The sequence below is a fragment of the Panulirus ornatus genome, chromosome 12 (genome assembly GCF_036320965.1).
Source record: "Panulirus ornatus isolate Po-2019 chromosome 12, ASM3632096v1, whole genome shotgun sequence".
In the NCBI taxonomy this organism is placed as follows: Eukaryota; Metazoa; Arthropoda; class Malacostraca; order Decapoda; family Palinuridae; genus Panulirus; species Panulirus ornatus.
In genome coordinates this window covers 67,169,754-67,191,656 of record NC_092235.1, presented here as the reverse complement: position 1 = coordinate 67,191,656, position 21,903 = coordinate 67,169,754, and the positions used below count along the sequence as shown (strand labels likewise).

At 43.2% G+C, this 21,903-nt stretch overlaps 1 protein-coding gene across 1 annotated transcript in view; it reads right to left on the bottom strand.

Moving 5' to 3' along the window:
- Positions 1-21,903, bottom strand: part of Rrp5 (Ribosomal RNA Processing 5) — a 151,611-nt gene that overhangs the window by 56,853 nt on the left and 72,855 nt on the right. Inside the window, exon 10 of the mRNA XM_071668104.1 lies at positions 514-2,676. Coding sequence (XP_071524205.1) covers positions 514-2,676 — 2,163 coding nt within the window. The remainder of the gene's footprint in view (positions 1-513; positions 2,677-21,903) is intronic.

The window sequence follows — 21,903 nt, the reverse complement described above, 5'->3', positions numbered from 1 at the left end:
TTGGTCACATGGAGAGAATGAGTGAGGAAAGATTGACCAAGAGGATATATGTGTCGGAGGTGGAGGGAACGAGGAGAAGAGGGAGACCAAATTGGAGGTGGAAAGATGGAGTGAAAAAGATTTTGTGTGATCGGGGCATGAACATGCAGGAGGGTGAAAGGAGGGCAAGGAATAGAGTGAATTGGAGCGATGTGGTATACCGGGGATGACGTGCTGTCAGTGGATTGAATCAAGGCATGTGAAGCGTCTGGGGTAAACCATGGAAAGCTGTGTAGGTATGTATATTTGCGTGTGTGGACATGTGTATATACATGTGTATGGGGGTGGGTTGGGCCATTTCTTTCGTCTGTTTCCTTACACTACCTTGTAAACGCAAATACATATTAAATCCTAAAATAATTCCTCAAAATACCAATTAGTTATAAAAATCACCATCTTCTCTCTACTGACACACATTCTTTATATCACATCCTGCTGTTCAACAAGCCATATCCATGAAAAAAGCACACTAACCTTAGGCTCTTCCACTTCTTTAACAGCATCTGGATCTTCCACAGCTGAGTCATAGACAGCTTCAAGTCTTTGTTGACCTTCTGGAGCTATCCTCTTGACTGTATCCGTGTTGACGACATCGTCTACATGTTTATTGGCAGCTTCAATCTTCTTTTTCTGTTGCTCCAAAAATCTTATTTCCTTTCTTTCTAGCATCCTTCTTCTTTGGATTACAGCCAACTTTTCCTCATCAATCTGAGGGATACTGTCACTCATCAAGTTCTTTAATTTTCCCTTATTCTTTCCATCACCTTCTGCATTGGTTACTGTAGTCCCCTCCAAACTGTTCAGGGAAGACTGTGAATCTACTCTAACTCTTTGTATTTTCTCTAGGAAATTTTCTTCTCCACTGCATGTATCTGCTTTCATATTTTCCTCCTCAGTTGGGGTATCAATACTTTTTTCAAACACAATAGCAGGATGCTCATGAACAATGTTCAGATCTTCACCTCTATCATGTTGCTTCAAAATACCTAAAACAAGAGTGCCTTCAATGTATTTTATCACCATTCGATACTCCTGACCAACAGTGTATAGGCCATACAGACCACTGAGATCATTTGTGTGTCTTCTTGATGGCATGTATGCAACCATTCCCACACAATGGGTTTTCAACACAACCATGATGAACTTCTTTTTTACAAGCAAAACTTCACATTTAACTTTCTTTCCAACCTTAAGCTTTGAGTTCTCCTTTGTATGCAGACTCTTCAAAAGGTCTGGTCTTGCTGTTAGTTCCAAACACTCTTCTTTTATATTCACATGAAGAACACAAGTAGTTATTTCCTGACCAATTTCAACCTTTGCATGGACATCCTGATGATCAGGGGACAATATTCCAGTAACTTTGTCCTCCACTGTCACAATAATGCCTATAGGTGTAACAACTTTTACTCTTCCTTTTAGTTTGACTCCAACATCAAACTTAGCAAGACAAGTTTTTTTGCCAATATGTTTCATCAAACCATTTCTAATTATATCTTCATCCCTGAAATAGCTATGCAGCAACTGAATACTTGACTGTGTGGTGTTTCTTAAATTATCCTTATGAGCAGAGGAGAAAATTCGACGGTTCTTTTCATCCATACCCTTGTATACAACTGATAGACTCTGCCCAATATAAATTTCAAGATCTGTGCACTGAAAGCAGTTCACAGAGTCAGTCAAGTTCTTTACATGCACAAAGGCTCTAAACCCTTGGTCACCCAAAGGAATCGACACAAATAATCCATAAGTTCGGATTTCAGTTACAGATGCTGGGAAACTTTCATGTTCAATGAACTTACTATCTAAGAGTGCATCATCACTGACACAGGAAACCCAGTGGTACACAGAATATTTAAGGGTTAGAGTAATTGTAGTAACATTTTTTCTGAACACAACAGCGTTGTGAATCTCATCTCCTTCACGTAAAAGTTCTTTTATCAATCTGCTATTATCGATGTCATCAGATAAGTGGTACACAGGAATTTCAGCCTCACAATCATTTGTTTTGATCCTGACCCTGATAATATCTTCTCTTATTTCCTTCACTATGCAGACAACTTTATCTCTTACCCGTATCTCCCTTATCAACTTCGCCTTCTTGTTTTTCTTACCAAATGGCGTAGTTCCATGAATGATCAAACTTAACAAAATATTTTTCTTTTCTGGATTTACTGATACAATCCTGCATCTTACCACTTGACCTTCAGTAAATACTTTCTCAAGATTGTCCACAGGTTCTGTGCTGACATATGACTTGGAAACAAATCCTTTCACATCATTGTAAAACGAGACCAGCAAACCTGAATGATAAACTTTCACAATACATCCTTCAGTTAATACACCCTCAACATCCTTTGTATATTCTGTCACAATTGGCTCCTTGGACTCAACTAAATGTTTTTTGCATGTAAGAATTACATGCTGTCCCTGTAAATTTACCTTGAGGACTCTGGCCCTTACAGTATCACCAACATTAAACTTTCTTTGAGGATGTTTCATGGATGAGTCTGTGAGGTGTAGGAAAGGGATGTGACCATCAACAAACTTGCTTACAGCCACCTCAGCGCCATGCTCACTGTAACCCTTTATTATGGCATAAAGGATGTTGCCTGCTTGCACTTCACGATAACCAAGAATCTAAAATAAAAACAAAGTATATAAATTAAAATATTCATTTCCAGTTACAAACTAGTGAACAATACTGACTGCATAAGTAAAATGTATCTTTGAAATGTAATTCCCACTCAAGGATTGTGAGGGCAGCATGTCTTGACAGCATTGGGTATCCTTACAAATTTTACCTGCCTATTGAGATAGGGATGGGGACCCTGGTTTCAGCAGATTTTTCCCACAAAAGGGGCATGTGGCCCTGGACTAAAGCAGTATGCCTGGAACCCTTTCAACATGTAATGCAGATTCACAATGGTGAATAGAAAGTTTGAAGAATAAACAATGAATTAAAAAGGATGAAAGATGAAGATACCTTTAGAAAGGGAAAACCAGGTATGAGATTAGTATCTATTTATTTATTCATTATATTTTGTCGCTGTCTCCCGCATTTGTGAAGTAGCGCAAGGAAACACATGAAAGAATGGCCTGACCCACCCACATACACATGTATATACATACATGTCCACACACACACATATACATACCTATACATCTCAACGTATACATATATATATATACACACAGACATATACATATAAACACATGTACATAATTCATACTGTCTGCCCTCATTCATTCCCATCGCCACCCCGCCACACATGAAATGACAACCCCCTACCCCCCGCATGTGCGCGAGGTAGTACTAGGAAAAGACAACAAAGGCCACATTCCTTCACACTCAGTCTCTGGCTGTCATGTATAATGCACCAAAACCAAAGCTCCCTTTCCACATCCAGGCCCCACAAAACTTTCTATGGTTTACCCCAGATGCTTCACATGCCCTGGTTCAATCCACTGACAGCACGTCGACCCCAGTATACCACATTGTTCCAATTCACTCTATTCCTTGCATGCCTTTCACCCTCCTGCATGTTCAGGCCCTGATCACTCAAAATCTTTTTCACTCCATCTTTCCACCTCCAACTTGGTCTTCCACTTCTCCTCGTTCCCCTCCACCTCTGACACATATATCCTCTTTGTCAATCTTTCCTCACTCATTCTCTCCATGTGACCAAACCAATTTAAAACACCCTCTTTCGCTTTCTCAATCACACTCTCCTTACTACCACACACCTCTCCCACCCTCTCACCACTCACTCGATCAAACCACCTCACACCAAATATTGTCCTTAAACATCTCACCTCCAACACATCCACTCTCCCCCGCACAACTCCATCTATAGCCCATGCCTCGCAACCACATAACATTGTCGGAAACAGTATTCCTTCAAACATACCCATTTTTGCTTTCCGAGATGACGTTCTCACCTTCCACACATTTTTTAACGCTCCCATAACTTTCACCCCCTCCCCCACCCTACGACTCACTTCTGCTTCCATGGTTCCATCTGCTGCCAAATCCACTCCCAGATATCTAAAACACTTCACTTCCTCCAGCTTTTCTCCATACAAACATACCTCCCAATTGGCTTGTCCCCCAACCCTACTGTACCTAATAACCTTGCTCTTATTCACATTTACTCTCAGCTTTCTTCTTTCACACACTTTATCAAACTCAGTCACCAGTTTCTGCAGTTTCTCACCTGAATCAGCCAACAACGATGTATCATCAGCGAACAACAACTGACTCACTTCCCATGCTCTCTCATCCATAACAGACTGCATACTTGCCCCTCTCTCCAAAACTCTTGCATTCACCTCCTTAACATCCCCATCCATAAACAAATTAAACAACCATGGAGACAGCACGCACTCCTGTCGCAAACCGACATTCACAGAGAACCAATCACTTTCCTCTCTTCCTACTCATACACATGCCTTACATACTCGATAAAAACTTTTCACTGCTTCTAACAACTTGAAACCATACTGCTCTTCCCAATCTGATGCTCCGTACACGCCTTCACCCTCTCAATCAATACCTTCCCGCATAAATTCCTAGGAATGCTCAATAAACCTATACCTCTGTAACTTCAGCACTCACCTTTATCCCCTTTGTCTTTGTACAATGGCACTATGCATGCATTCTGCCAATCCTCAGACACCTCACCATGAGTCATACACACATCAAATATCCTTACCAACCAGTCAACAACATAGTCACCCCATATTTTAATAAATTCCACTGCAATACCATCCAAACCTGCTGCCTTGCCGGCTTTCATCTTCCGCAAAGCTTTTACTACCTTTTCTCTGTTTACCAAATCATTCTCCCTAACCCTCTCACTTTGCACACCACCTCGACCAAAACACCCTATATCTGCCACTCTATCATCAAACAAATTCAACAAACCTTCAAAATACTCACTCCCTCTTCTCACATCACCAATGCTTGTTATCACCTCCCCATTAGCCCCCTTTACTGATGTTCCCATTTGTTCCCTTGTCTCATGCACTTTATTTACCTTCTTCCAAAACATCTTTTTATTCTCCCTAAAATTTAATGATACTCTCTCACCCCCCCCTCTCATTTGCCCTCTTTTTCACCTCTTGCACCTTTCTCTTGACCTCCTGCCTCTTTCTTTTATACATCTCCCACTCATTCGCATTATTTCCCAGCAAAAATTGTCCAAATGCCTCTCTTCTCTTTCACTAACAATCCCACTTCTTCATCCCACCACTCACTACCCCCTCCAATCTGCCCACATCCCACACCACATGCATCCCTTGCGCAAGCCATCACTGCTTCCCTAAATACATCCCACTCCTCCCCCTTGTCCTCCAACTCTCATTTGCCCTCTTTTTCACCTCTTGCACCTTTCTCTTGACCTCCTGCCTCTTTCTTTTATACATCTCCCACTCATTCGCATTATTTCCCAGCAAAAATCGTCCAAATGCCTCTCTTCTCTTTCACAAACAATCCCACTTCTTCATCCCACCACTCACTACCCCCTCCAATCTGCCCACCTCCCGTGCCACATGCATCCCTTGCGCAAGCCATCACTGCTTCCCTAAATACATCCCACTCCTCCCCCATGTCCTCCTCTCTCACCTTCCTCCATTCTGCACTCAGTCTCTCCTGGTCCTTCCTCACACAAGTCTCCTTCCCAAGCTCACTTACTCTCACCACTCTCTCCACCCCAACATTCTCCCCGCTTTTCCGAAAACCTCTACAAATCTTCACCCTCACCTCCACAAGATAATGATCAGACACCCCTCCAGTTGCACCTCTCAGCACACCAACGTCCAAAAGTCTCTCTTTCACATGCCCATCAACTAACACGCAATCCAATTAGTATGAAGCAAAATAATAAATAGTAGGACTTTAGAGTGGAATGGAGTAATAGGAGTGACATTAGGCTTGCAAAGTGTGAGGATTTTTATGAGGAAAGAGTAATTTCAAAAGATGTTTGCAAGTATGTCAGCACAAGACTATTCACTGGAAACTTGAAATGTAGAAGGCTTAGAGACTAATGGCTTCAGTGGCTGTCCAACTTCCACTCGTAACACATCAGCAACAAGAAGTCTTCACAAACTGTTGTCTATCTATATTTCTAATGCCTGTTCCTTCCTGGAACTCCCTAAAAGGAGTGGCTATAGCAATAGGAGTTTCCATAACAAGTAAACACCAGTGTCACTTCCTAGCCTTTGGTGCCTCAGACTTAACAGGCCACTGTTACTGAACAACTCTAGCACAGTGTTTGCAGGGGCTACATAATGTTCCTACCTACTACAACTACCTAATGCTCCTGCATAAATGCTCCTACCTACAGCTTCAATCTATTACTCCTACCATTTTGCCAAAAGGCAGGCCTCACACATAATGCTCACCAATGGAAAATCTAGTCATGAAGAATGAGCTGTGACTTGAGTGTTGTCAAGTGTTATGTGTGACAAAGAGAGACTATGTTCGTGGACAGAATGCCAGTAGTCAATGTGGAGGTGAGGAAGAAAAAAAAAAAAAAGCTACCTGGGTCAGAGAAGTGCAACTTGACAACTAATGAAGTGCTGGCTCACTATGATGCTGACAATAACCCTCCCAATACTAGTATTGTTAAGAACAATATATGAAAATGGTGGCATTTCATGTTTTCTTTGGGGAAAAAAATACATTGATTTTTGAGTGAAAATACAGTAGTGGGCTTTGGCATCTGAAACAAAACTCCTTTCTAAACAGCCTTGAGATTCAAGTAACTTAAGAGTTGGAAAATCAAAATTATTATTATTATCATTATTATTATTTTTTTTTTTCTTTTTTATACTTTGTCGCTGTCTCCCGCGTTTGCGAGGTAGCGCAAGGAAACAGACGAAAGAAATGGCCCAACCCCCCCCCATACACATGTATATACATACGCCCACACACGCAAATATACATACCTACACAGCCTTCCATGGTTTACCCCAGACGCTTCACATGCCTTGATTCAATCCACTGACAGCACGTCAGCCCCGGTATACCACATCGCTCCAATTCACTCTATTCCTTGCCCTCCTTTCACCCTCCTGCATGTTCAGGCCCCGATCACACAAAATCTTTTTCACTCCATCTTTCCACCTCCAATTTGGTCTCCCTCTTCTCCTTGTTCCCTCCACCTCCGACACATATATCCTCTTGGTCAATCTTTCCTCACTCATCCTCTCCATGTGCCCAAACCACTTCAAAACACCCTCTTCTGCTCTCTCAACCAAGCTCTTTTTATTTCCACACATCTCTCTTACCCTTACGTTACTCACTCGATCAAACCACCTCACACCACACATTGTCCTCAAACATCTCATTTCCAGCACATCCATCCTCCTGCGCACAACTCTATCCATAGCCCACGCCTCGCAACCATACAACATTGTTGGAACCACTATTCCTTCAAACATACACATTTTTGCTTTCCGAGATAATGTTCTCGACTTCCACACATTCTTCAAGGCCCCCAGAATTTTCGCCCCCTCCCCCACCCTATGATCCACTTCCGCTTCCATGGTTCCATCCGCTGCCAGATCCACTCCCAGATATCTAAAACACTTCACTTCCTCCAGTTTTTCTCCATTCAAACTCACCTCCCAATTGACTTGACCCTCAACCCTACTGTACCTAATAACCTTGCTCTTATTCACATTTACTCTTAACTTTCTTCTTCCACACACTTTACCAAACTCAGTCACCAGCTTCTGCAGTTTCACACATGAATCAGCCACCAGCGCTGTGTCATCAGCGAACAACAACTGACTCACTTCCCAAGCTCTCTCATCCCCAACAGACTTCATACTTGCCCCTCTTTCCAAAACTCTTGCATTCACCTCCCTAACAACCCCATCCATAAACAAATTAAACAACCATGGAGACATCACACACCCCTGCCGCAAACCTACATTCACTGAGAACCAATCACTTTCCTCTCTTCCTACACGTACACATGCCTTACATCCTCGATAAAAACTTTTCACTGCTTCTAACAACTTTCCTCCCACACCATATATTCTTAATACCTTCCACAGAGCATCTCTATCAACTCTATCATATGCCTTCTCCAGATCCATAAATGCTACATACAAATCCATTTGCTTTTCTAAGTATTTCTCACATACATTCTTCAAAGCAAACACCTGATCCACACATCCTCTACCACTTCTGAAACCACACTGCTCTTCCCCAATCTGATGCTCTGTACATGCCTTCACCCTCTCAATTAATACCCTCCCATATAATTTACCAGGAATACTCAACAAACTTATACCTCTGTAATTTGAGCACTCACTCTTATCCCCTTTGCCTTTGTACAATGGCACTATGCACGCATTCCGCCAATCCTCAGGCACCTCACCATGAGTCATACATACATTAAATAACCTTACCAACCAGTCAACAATACAGTCACCCCCTTTTTTAATAAATTCCACTGCAATACCATCCAAACCTGCTGCCTTGCCGGCTTTCATCTTCCGCAAAGCTTTCACTACCTCTTCTCTGTTTACCAAATCATTTTCCCTAACCCTCTCACTTTGCACACCACCTCGACCAAAACACCCTATATCTGCCACTCTATCATCAAACACATTCAACAAACCTTCGAAATACTCACTCCATCTCCTTCTCACATCACCACTACTTGTTATCACCTCCCCATTTGCGCCCTTCACAGAAGTTCCCATTTGCTCCCTTGTCTTACGCACTTTATTTACCTCCTTCCACAACATCTTTTTATTCTCCCTAAAATTTAATGATACTCTCTCACCCCATCTCTCATTTGCCCTTTTTTTCACCTCTTGCACCTTTCTCTTGACCTCCTGTCTCTTTCTTTTATACATCTCCCACTCAATTGCATTTTTTCCCTGCAAAAATCGTCCAAATGCCTCTCTCTTCTCTTTCACTAATACTCTTACTTCTTCATCCCACCACTCACTACCCTTTCTAATCAACCCACCTCCCACTCTTCTCATGCCACAAGCATCTTTTGTGCAATCCATCACTGATTCCCTAAATACATCCCATTCCTCCCCCACTCCCCTTACTTCCATTGTTCTCACCTTTTTCCATTCTGTACTCAGTCTCTCCTGGTACTTCCTCACACAGGTCTCCTTCTCAAGCTCACTTACTCTCACCACCCTCTTCACCCCAACATTCACTCTTCTTTTCTGAAAACCCATACAAATCTTCACCTTAGCCTCCACAAGATAATGATCAGACATCCCTCCAGTTGCACCTCTAAGCACATTAACATCCAAAAGTCTCTCTTTCGCACGCCTGTCAATTAACACGTAATCCAATAACGCTCTCTGGCCATCTCTCCTACTTACATAAGTATACTTATGTATATCTCGCTTTTTAAACCAGGTATTCCCAATCATCAGTTCTTTTTCAGCACATAAATCTACAAGCTCTTCACCATTTCCATTTACAACACTGAACACCCCATGTATACCAATTATTCCCTCAACTGCCACATTACTCACCTTTGCATTCAAATGGAGGACAAGAGCAAGGCAAGGAGTAGCAATACTCCTGAAACAGGAGTTGTGGGAGTATGTGATAGAGTGTAAGAAAGTAAATTCTCGATTAATATGGGTAAAACTGAAAGTTGATGGAGAGAGGTGGGTGATTATTGGTGCTTATGCACCTGGGCATGAGAAGAAAGATCAAGAGAGGCAAGTGTTTTGGGAGCAGCTGAATGAGTGTGTTAGTGGTTTTGATGCACGAGACCGGGTTATAGTGATGGGTGATTTGAATGCAAAGGTGAGTAATGTGGCAGTTGAGGGAATAATTATTATTATTATCATTATTATTATCATTAAAAAATAAATAAATAAATATATTATCATTTACCTCCTTCCAGGAAGGAAGAGAGGAAAGTGATTGGTTCTCAGTGAATGTAGGTCTGCGGCACGGGTGTGTGACGTCTCCATGGTTGTTTAATTTGTTTATGGATGGGGTTGTTAGGGAGGTAAATGCAAGAGTTTTGGAAAGAGGGGCAAGTATGAAGTCTGTTGGGGATGAGAGAGCTTGGGAAAAGAGTCAGTTGTTGTTCGCTGATGACACAGCGCTGGTGGCTGATTCATGTGAGAAACTGCAGAAGCTGGTGACTGAGTTTGGTAAAGTGTGTGGAAGAAGAAAGTTAAGAGTAAATGTGAATAAGAGCAAGGTTATTAGGTACAGTAGGGTTGAGGGTCAAGTCAATTGGGAGGTGAGTTTGAATGGAGAAAAACTGGAGGAAGTGAAATGTTTTAGATATCTGGGAGTGGATCTGGCAGCGGATGGAACCATGGAAGCGGAAGTGGATCATAGGGTGGGGGAGGGGGTGAAAATTCTGGGGGCCTTGAAGAATGTGTGGAAGTCGAGAACATTATCTCGGAAAGCAAAAATGGGTATGTTTGAAGGAATAGTGGTTCCAACAATGTTGTATGGTTGCGAGGCGTGGGCTATGGATAGAGTTGTGCGTAGGAGAATGGATGTGCTGGAAATGAGATGTTTGAGGACAATGTGTAGTGTGAGGTGGTTTGATCGAGTGAGAAACGTAAGGGTAAGAGAGATGTGTGGAAATAAAAAGAGCGTGGTTGAGAGAACAGAAGAGGGTGTTTTGAAGTGGTTTGGGCACATGGAGAGAATGAGTGAGGAAAGATTGACCAAGAGGATATATGTGTCGGAGGTGGAGGGAACGAGGAGAAGAGGGAGACCAAATTGGAGGTGGAAAGATGGAGTGAAAAAGATTTTGTGTGATCGGGGCCTGAACATGCAGGAGGGTGAAAGGAGGGCAAGGAATAGAGTGAATTGGAGCGATGTGGTATACCGGGGCTGACGTGCTGTCAGTGGATTGAATCAAGGCATGTGAAGCGTCTGGGGTAAACCATGGAAAGTTGCATAGGTATGTATATTTGCGTGTGTGGACGTATGTATATACAGGTGTATGGGGGGGGGGGGGGGTTTGGGCCATTTCTTTCGTCTGTTTCCTTGCGCTACCTCGCAAACACGGAAGACAGCGACAAAGTATAAAAAAAAAAAAAAAAAACCTTCCAGAACATTTTTTTTTCTTTATACTTTGTCGCTGTCTCCCGCGTTTGCGAGGTAGCGCAAGGAAACAGACGAAAGAAATGGCCCAACCCCCCCCCATACACATGTATATACATACGTCCACACACGCAAATATACATACCTACACAGCTTTCCATGGTTTACCCCAGACGCTTCACATGCCTTGATTCAAATCCACTGACAGCACGTCAGCCCCGGTATACCACATCGCTCCAATTCACTCTATTCCTTGCCCTCCGTTCACCCTCCTGCATGTTCAGGCCCCGATCATACAAAATCTTTTTCACTCCATCGTTCCACCTCCAATTTGGTCTCCCTCTTCTCCTTGTTCCCTCCACCTCCGACACATATATCCTCTTGGTCAATCTTTCCTCACTCATCCTCTCCATGTGCCCAAACCACTTCAAAACACACTCTTCTGCTCTCTCAACCACGCTCTTTTTATCTCCACACATCTCTCTTACTCTTACGTTACTCACTCGATCAAACCACCTCACACCACACATTGTCCTCAAACATCTCATTTCCAGCACATCCATCCTCCTGCGCACAACTCTATCCATAGCCCACGCCTCGCAACCATACAACATTGTTGGAACCACTATTCCTTCAAACATACCCATTTTTGCTTTCCGAGATAATGTTCTCGACTTCCACACATTCTTCAAGGCCCCCAGAATTTTCGCCCCCTCCCCCACCCTATGATCCACTTCCGCTTACATGGTTCCATCCGCTGCCAGATCCACTCCCAGATATCTAAAACATTTCACTTCCTCCAGTTTTTCTCCATTCAAACTCACCTCCCAATTGACTTGACCCTCAACCCTACTGTACCTAATAACCTTGCTCTTATTCACATTTACTCTTAACTTTCTTCTTCCACACACTTTACCAAACTCAGTCACCAGCTTCTGCAGTTTCACACATGAATCAGCCACCAGCGCTGTGTCATCAGCGAACAACAACTGACTCACTTCCCAAGCTCTCTCATCCCCAACAGACTTCATACTTGCCCCTCTTTCCAAAACTCTTGCATTTACCTCCCTAACAACCCCATCCATAAACAAATTAAACAACCATGGAGACATCACACACCCCTGCCGCAAACCTACATTCACTGAGAACCAATCACTTTCCTCTCTTCCTACACGTACACATGCCTTACATCCTCGATAAAAACTTTTCACTGCTTCTAACAACTTTCCTCCCACACCATATATTCTTAATACCTTCCACAGTGCATCTCTATCAACTCTATCATATGCCTTCTCCAGATCCATAAATGCTACATACAAATCCATTTGCTTTTCTAAGTATTTCTCACATACATTCTTCAAAGCAAACACCTGATCCACACATCCTCTACCACTTCTGAAACCACACTGCTCTTCCCCAATCTGATGCTCTGTACATGCCTTCACCCTCTCAATCAATACCCTCCCATATAATTTACCAGGAATACTCAACAAACTTATTTTTTTTTTATATTTATTATACTTTGTCACTGTCTCCCGCGTTTGCGAGGTAGCGCAAGGAAACAGACGAAAGAAATGGCCCCCCCCCATACACATGTATATACATACGTCCACACACGCAAATATACATACCTACACAGCTTTCCATGGTTTACCCCAGACGCTTCACATGCCTTGCTTCAATCCACTGACAGCACGTCAGCCCCGGTATACCACATCGCTCCAATTCACTCTATTCCTTGCCCTCCTTTCACCCTCCTGCATGTTCAGGCCCCGATCACACAAAATCTTTTTCACTCCATCTTTCCACCTCCAATTTGGTCTCCCTCTTCTCCTTGTTCCCTCCACCTCCGACACATATATCCTCTTGGTCAATCTTTCCTCACTCATCCTCTCCATGTGCCCAAACCACTTCAAAACACCCTCTTCTGCTCTCTCAACCACGCTCTTTTTATTTCCACACATCTCTCTTACCCTTACGTTACTCACTCGATCAAACCACCTCACACCACACATTGTCCTCAAACATCTCATTTCCAGCACATCCATCCTCCTGCGCACAACTCTATCCATAGCCCACGCCTCGCAACCATACAACATTGTTGGAACCACTATTCCTTCAAACATACCCATTTTTGCTTTCCGAGATAATGTTCTCGACTTCCATACATTCTTCAAGGCCCCCAGGATTTTCGCCCCCTCCCCCACCTTATGATCCACTTCCGCTTCCATGGTTCCATCCGCTGCCAGATCCACTCCCAGATAACTAAAACACTTCACTTCCTCCAGTTTTTCTCCATTCAAACTCACCTCCCAATTGACTTGACCCTCAACCCTACTGTACCTAATAACCTTGCTCTTATTCACATTTACTCTTAACTTTCTTCTTCCACACACTTTTCCAAACTCAGTCACCAGCTTCTGCAGTTTCTCACATGAATCAGCCACCAGCGCTGTATCATCAGCGAACAACAACTGACTCACTTCCCAAGCTCTCTCATCCCCAACAGACTTCATACTTGCCCCTCTTTCCAAAACTCTTGCATTTACCTCCCTAACAACCCCATCCATAAACAAATTAAACAACCATGGAGACATCACACACCCCTGCCGCAAACCTACATTCACTGAGAACCAATCACTTTCCTCTCTTCCTACACATACACATGCCTTACATCCTCGATAAAAACTTTTCACTGCTTCTAACAACTTTCCTCCCACACCATATATTCTTAATACCTTCCACAGAGCATCTCTATCAACTCTATCATATGCCTTCTCCAGATCCATAAATGCTACATACAAATCCATTTGCTTTTCTAATTATTTCTCACATACATTCTTCAAAGCAAACACCTGATCCACATATCCTCTACCACTTCTGAAACCACACTGCTCTTCCCCAATCTGATGCTCTGTACATGCCTTCACCCTCTCAATCAATACCCTCCCATATAATTTACCAGGAATACTCAACAAACTTATACCTCTGTAATTTGAGCACTCACTCTTATCCCCTTTGCCTTTGTACAATGGCACTATGCACGCATTCCGCCAATCCTCATCTTTTTATTCTCCCTAAAATTTTATGATACTCTCTCACCCCAACTCTCATTTGCCCTCTTTTTTACCTCTTGCACCTTTCTCTTGACCTCCTGTCTCTTTCTTTTATACATCTCCCACTCAATTGCATTTTTTCCCTGCAAAAATCGTCCAAATGCCTCCCTCTTCTCTTTCACTAATAATCTTACTTCTTCATCCCACCATTCACTACCCTTTCTAATCAACCCACCTCCCACTCTTCTCATGCCACAAGCATCTTTTGCGCAATCTATCACTGATTCCCTAAATACATCCCATTCCTCCCCCACTCCCCTTACTTCCATTGTTCTCACCTTTTTCCATTCTGTACTCAGTCTCTCCTGGTACTTCCTCACACAAGTCTCCTTCCCAAGCTCACTTACTCTCACCACCCTCTTCACCCCAACATTCACTCTTCTTTTCTGAAAACCCATACAAATCTTCACCTTAGCCACCACAAGATAATGATCAGACATCCCTCCAGTTGCACCTCTCAGCACATTAACATCCAAAAGTCTCGTAAGACAAGGGAGCAAATGGGAACTTCAGTGAAGGGCGCAAATGGGGAGATGATAACAAGTAGTGATGATGTGAGAAGGAGATGGAGTGAGTATTTTGAAGGTTTGTTGAATGTGTTTGATGATAGAGTGGCAGATATAGGGTGTTTTGGTCGAGGTGGTGTGCAAAGTGAGAGGGTTAGGGAAAATGATTTGGTAAACAGAGAAGAGGTAGTAAAAGCTTTGCGGAAGATGAAAGCCGGCAAGGCAGCAGGTTTGGATGGTACTGCAGTGGAATTTATTAAAAAAAGGGGGTGACTGTATTATTGACTGGTTGGTAAGGATATTTAATGTATGTATGACTCATGGTGAGGTGCCTGAGGATTAGCGGAATGCGTGCATAGTGCCATTGTACAAAGGCAAAGGGGATAAGAGTGAGTGCTCAAATTTCAGAGGTATAAAAAAAAAAAAAAGAAAAAAAAAAAAATAATAATAATAATAATAATAAAAAGTTCGTTGAGTATTCCAGGTAAATTATTTTTTTATTTTTTTTTTTGCTTTGTCGCTGTCTCCTGCGTTTGCGAGGTAGCGCAAGGAAACAGACGAAAGAAATGGCCCAACCCCCCCCCCCATACACATGTATATACATACGTCCACACACGCAAATATACATACCTACACAGCTTTCCATGGTTTACCCCAGACGCTTCACATGCCCTGATTCAATCCACTGACAGCACGTCAACCCCGGTATACCACATCGATCCAATTCACTCTATTCCTTGCCCTCCTTTCACCCTCCTGCATGTTCAGGCCCCGATCACACAAAATCTTTTTCACTCCATCTTTCCACCTCCAATTTGGTCTCCCACTTCTCCTCGTTCCCTCCACCTCCGACACATATATCCTCTTGGTCAATCTTTCCTCACTCATTCTCTCCATGTGCCCAAACCATTTCAAAACACCCTCTTCTGCTCTCTCAACCACGCTCTTTTTATTTCCACACATCTCTCTTACCCTCACATTACTTACTCGATCAAACCACCTCACACCACACATTGTCCTCAAACATCTCATTTCCAGCACATCCATCCTCCTGCGCACAACTCTATCCATAGCCCACGCCTCGCAACCATACAACATTGTTGGAACCACTATTCCTTCAAACATACCCATTTTTGCTTTCCGAGATAATGTTCTCGACTTCCACACATATGGCATATGATAGAGTTGATAGAGATGCTCTGTGGAAGGTATTAAGAATATATGGTGTGGGAGGCAAGTTGTTAGAAGCAGTGAAAAGTTTTTATCGAGGATGTAAGGCATGTATACGTGTAGGAAGAGAGGAAAGTGATTGGTTCTCAGTGAATGTAGGTTTGCGGCAGGGGTGTGTCTCCATGGTTGTTTAATTTGTTTATGGATGGGGTTGTTAGGGAGGTGAATGCAAGAGTTTTGGAAAGAGGGGCAAGTATGAAGTCTGTTGGGGATGAGAGAGCTTGGGAAGTGAGTCAGTTGTTGTTCGCTGATGATAGAGCGCTGGTGGCTGATTCATGTGAGAAACTGCAGAAGCTGGTGACTGAGTTTGGTAAAGTGTGTGAAAGAAGAAAGTTAAGAGTAAATGTGAATAAGAGCAAGGTTATTAGGTACAGTAGGGTTGAGGGTCAAGTCAATTGGGAGGTAACTTTGAATGGAGAAAAACTGGAGGAAGTAAAGTGTTTTAGATATCTGAGAGTGGATCTGGCAGCGGATGGAACCATGGAAGTGGAAGTGGATCATAGGGTGGGGGAGGGGGCGAAAATCCTGGGAGCCTTGAAGAATGTGTGGAAGTCGAGAACATTATCTCGGAAAGCAAAAATGGGTATGTTTGAAGGAATAGTGGTTCCAACAATGTTGTATGGTTGCGAGGCGTGGGCTATGGATAGAGTTGTGCGCAGGAGGGTGGATGTGCTGGAAATGAGATGTTTGAGGACAATGTGTGGTGTGAGGTGGTTTGATCGAGTAAGTAACGTAAGGGTAAGAGAGATGTGTGGAAATAAAAAGAGCGTGGTTGAGAGAGCAGAAGAGGGTGTTTTGAAATGGTTTGGGCACATGGAGAGAATGAGTGAGGAAAGATTGACCAAGAGGATATATGTGTCGGAGGTGGAGGGAACGAGGAGAGTGGGAGACCAAATTGGAGGTGGAAAGATGGAGTGAAAAAGATTTTGTGTGATCGGGGCCTGAACATGCAGGAGGGTGAAAGGAGGGCAAGGAATAGAGTGAACTGGATCGATGTGGTATACCGGGGTTGACGTGCTGTCAGTGGATTGAATTCAGGGCATATGAAGCGTCTGGGGTAAACCATGGAAAGCTGTGTAGGTATGTATATTTGCGTGTGTGGACGTGTATGTATATACATGTGTATGGGGGTGGGTTGGGCCATTTCTTTCGCCTGTTTCCTTGCGCTACCTCGCAAACGCGGGGAGACTGGCAAAAAAAAAAAAAAAAAATATCATTATCATCATTATTATACTTTGTCACTGTATCCCGTGCTAGCAAGGTAGCATAAGGAAACAGAAGAAAGAATGGCCCAACCCACCCACATACACATGTATATACATACACGTCCACACACGCACATATACATAACTATACACTTCAATGTATACACATATATACATACACAGACATATACATACATACACATGTACATAATTCATACTTGCTGCCTTTATTAATTCCCGTCGCCACCCCACCACACATAAAATGACAACCCTCCTCCCCCCACATGTGCGCGAGGTAGCGCAAGGAAAAGACAACAAAGGCCACATTCATTCGCATTCAGTCTCTAGCTGTCATGTATAACGCACCGAAACCACAGCTCCCTTTCCACATCCACGCCCCACAAAACTTTCTATGGGCTTCACATGCCCTGGTTCAATCCAGTGATAGCACATCGACCCCGGTATACCACAACGTTCCAATTCACGCTATTCCTTGCACGCCTTTCACCCTCTTGCATGTTCAGGCCCTGATCGCTCAAAATCTTTTTCACCCCATCTTTCCACCTTCAATTTGGTCTCCCACTTCTCGTTCCCTCCATCTCTGACACATAGATCCTCTCTGTCAATCTTTCCTCACTCATTCTCTCCATGTGACCAAACCATTTCAAAACACCCTCTCCTGCTCCCTCAACCAAACTCTTTTTATTACCAAACATCTCCCATGACATTTGGGAATGTCTTGGGAGTATAGTCAAGGGTTAGTGAGAGGACAAGAGCATGGGAAGGAGGAACACTAAGCCTGAAACAGGAGTGGTGGGAGTATGTGACAAAGTGTAAGAAAGTAAACTCTAGATTGATATGGGTAAAACTGAAAGTGGATGGAGAGAGATGGGTGATTATTGGTGCATATGCACCTGGGCATGAGATGAAAGATCATGAGAGGCAAGTGTTTTGGGAGCAGCTGAGTGAGTGTGTTAGTAGTTTTGATGCATGAGACCGGGTTATAGTGATGGGTGATTTAATGCAAAGGGAGTAATGAGGAAGTTGAGGGGAAATAATTTTATTATTATCTTATTATTATTCATTTAAAAAATAATAAATAAATATATTATCCATTTACCTCTTTCCAGGAAGAAGAGAGGAAAGTGATTGGTTCTCAGTGAATGGAGGTCTTGCGGCAGGGTGTGTTGACGTCTCCATGGTTGTTTAATTTGTTAGGATGGGGTTGTTAGGGAGGAATGCATGAGTTTTTTGGAAAGAGGGGCAAGTTTGAAGTCTGTTGGGGATACCGAGAGAGCTGGGAAAGAGTCAGTTGTTGTTCGCTGATGCTCAGCGCTGGTGGGCTGATTCATGTGAGAAAAATGCAGAAGTGGTGACTGGAGTTTGGGTAAGTGTGTGGAAGAAGAAAGTTAAGAGTAAATGTGAATAAGAGCAAGGTTATTAGGTACAGTAGGGTTGTATGGCGTCAAGTCAATTGGAGAGGTGAGTTGAATGGAGAAAGAAAATGGAGGAAGTGATATGTTTTAGATATCTGGGAGTGGATCGGGCAGCGGATGGAACCATGGAAGCGGAGAGGTCATAGGGTGGGGGAGGGGGTGAAAATTATGTGGCCTTGAAGAATGTTTGGAAGCGAGAACATTATCTCGGAAGAAAAAATGGGTATGTTTGAAGGAATATGGTTCCAACAATGTTGTATGGTTGCGAGGCGTGGGCTATGGATAGAGTTGTGGTAGGAGAATGGATGTGCTGGAAATGGAGATGTTTGAGGACAATGTGTGGTGTGAGGTGGTTTGATCGAGTGAGAAAGTAAGGGTAAGAGAAGATGTGTGGAAATAAAAGAGCGTGGTTGAGAGAACCAGAAGAGGGTGTTTTGAAGTGGTTTGGGCACATGGAGAGAATGAGTGAGGAAAGATTGACCAAGAGGATTTGGGTGTCGGAGGTGGAGGACGAGGAGGAAGAGGGAGACCAAATTGGTGGTGGATAATGATGGAGTGAAAAAAGATTTTGTGTGTTCTGGGCCTGAACATGCAGGAGTGTGGAATAGGAGGGCAAGGAATAGAGTGAATTGGAGCGATGTGGTATTACGGGGCGAACGTGCTGGTCTGGGATTGAATCAAGGCATGTGTAAGCGTCTGGGTAACCATGGAAGTTGCTTAGGTATGTTATATTTGCGTGTGTTGGACGTATGTATTTACAGGTGTATGGGGGGGGGGGGGGGTTTGGGCCATTTCTTTCGTCTGTTTCCTTGCGCTACCTCGCAAACACGGAAGGGACAGCGACAAAGTATAAATAAAAAAAAAAAAAAACCTTCCAGAACATTTTTTTTACTTTATACTTTGTCGCTGTCTCCCGCGTTTGCGATGGTAGCGCCAAGAAACAGACGAAAAGAAATGCCCAAACCCCCCCCATACACATGTATTATTAATACGTCCACACAGCCAAATATAACATTACTACACAGCTTTCATGGTTTACCCCGGACGCTTCACATGCCTTGATTCATAATCCACTGACAGCACGTCAACCCCGGTATACCACATCGCTCCAATTCACTCTATTCCTTGCCCTCCTTTCACCCTCCTGCATGTTCAGGCCCCGATCACACAAAATCTTTTTCACTCCATCTTTCCACCTCCAATTTGGTCTCCCTCTTCTCCTCGTTCCCTCCACCTCCGACACATATATCCTCTTGGTCAATCTTTCCTCACTCATTCTCTCCATGTGCCCAAACCACTTCAAAACACCCTCTTCTGCTCTCTCAACCACGCACTTTTTATTTCCACACATCTCTCTTACCCTTACGTTACTCACTCGATCAAACCACCTCACACCACACATTGTCCTCAAACATCTCATTTCCAGCACATCCATCCTCCTGCGCACAACTCTATCCATAGCCCACGCCTCGCAACCATACAACATTGTTGGAACCACTATTCCTTCAAACATACCCATTTTTGCTTTCCGAGATAATGTTCTCGACTTCCAACATTCTTCAAGGCCCAGGAATTTTCGCCCCCTCCCCCACCCTATGATACACTTCCGCTTACATGGTTCCATACGCTGCCAGATCCACTCCTAGATATCTAAAAACATTTTCACTTCCTCCAGTTTTTCTCCATTCAAACTCACCTCCCAATTGACTTGACCCTCAACCTTTACTGTCCTAATACAACTGCTCTTATTCACATTTACTCTTAACTTTCTTCTTCCACACACTTTACCAAACTCAGTCACCAGCTTCTGCAGTTTCAAAACATGAATCAGCCACCAGCGCTGTGTCATCAGCGAACAACAATGACTCACTTCCAAGCTTCTCTCATCCCCAACCAGACGTCATACTTCCCTCTTTCAAAACTCTTGCATTTACCTCCCTAACAACCCCATCCATAATCAAATTAAACAAAACCATTGGAGACATCACACACCCCTGACGCAAACCTACTTTCACTTGAGAACCATCACTTTTCCTCTCTTCCTACACGTACACTTGCCTTACTTCCTCGATAAAAACTTTTTCACTGATCTAACAACTTTCCTACATTCACCATATATTCTTAATAACCTTCCACAGTGCATCTCTATCAACTCTTAATATGCTGGTTTATTCTCCAGATCCATAAAAGGCTACATACAAATCCATTTGCTTTTCTAAGTATTCTCCACATGAATTATTCAAAGCAAACACTCTGATCCACACATCTCTACCCTTCTTGAAACAACAACTGTCTTCCCCTATTCTGATGCTCTGTATCATTGCCGTCACCCTCTCAATCAATACCCCTCCCATTAATTTACCAGGAATACTATACAAACTTATTTTTTTAGTATATGTTATTTCCTTTGTCACTGTCTCCAGCTGTTTGCGAGTTAGCGCTAAGGAAACAGACGGAAAGAAATGGCCCACCCCACATAAACTTGTATATACATACGTCCACACACGCAAATATACATACCTACACAGCTTTCCATGGTTTTTACCCCAGGAACGCTTAATGCCTTGCTTCTAATCCTCTGATAGCACGTCAGCCCCGGTATAACCACATTCGCTCCAATTCACTTATCCTTGCCCTCCTTTCACCCTCCTGATGTTCTGGCCACGATCACACAAAATCTTTTTCACTCATCTTTCCACATCCAATTTGGTCTCCCTCTTCTCCTGTTCCCTCCACCCTCCTGACACATATATCCTTTGGTCAACTGTACCTCACTCGTCCTTACCATATGCCCAAACCACTTAAAACACCCTCTTCTGCTCTCTCAACCACGCTCTTTTTATTTCACACATCTCTTTACCCTTACGTTACTCACTCGATCAAACCACCTCACACCACACATTGTCCTTCAAACATCTCATTTCCAGCACATCCATCCTCCTGCGCACATCTCTTTCCATTAAGCCCACGCCTCGCAACCATACTACATGTTGGAACATATTCTTCAAAATAACCATTTTTGCTTTCCGAGATAATGTTATCGATTCCTTACATTCTAAAAGGCCCCCAGGGATTTTCGCACCCCCTCTCACCCACCTTATGATCCTCTTCCGCTTCAATGAGTCCATCCGCTGCAGATCACTCCCAGTTAACTAAAACACTTACTTCCTCGTTTTTCTCCATTCAAACTCACATCCCAATTGACTTGACCCTCAACCATAATGTACCTATATCCTTTTCTTATTCTCATTTACTCTTAACTTTCTTCTTCTTCCACCCACATTTTCCAAACTCGAGTCACCA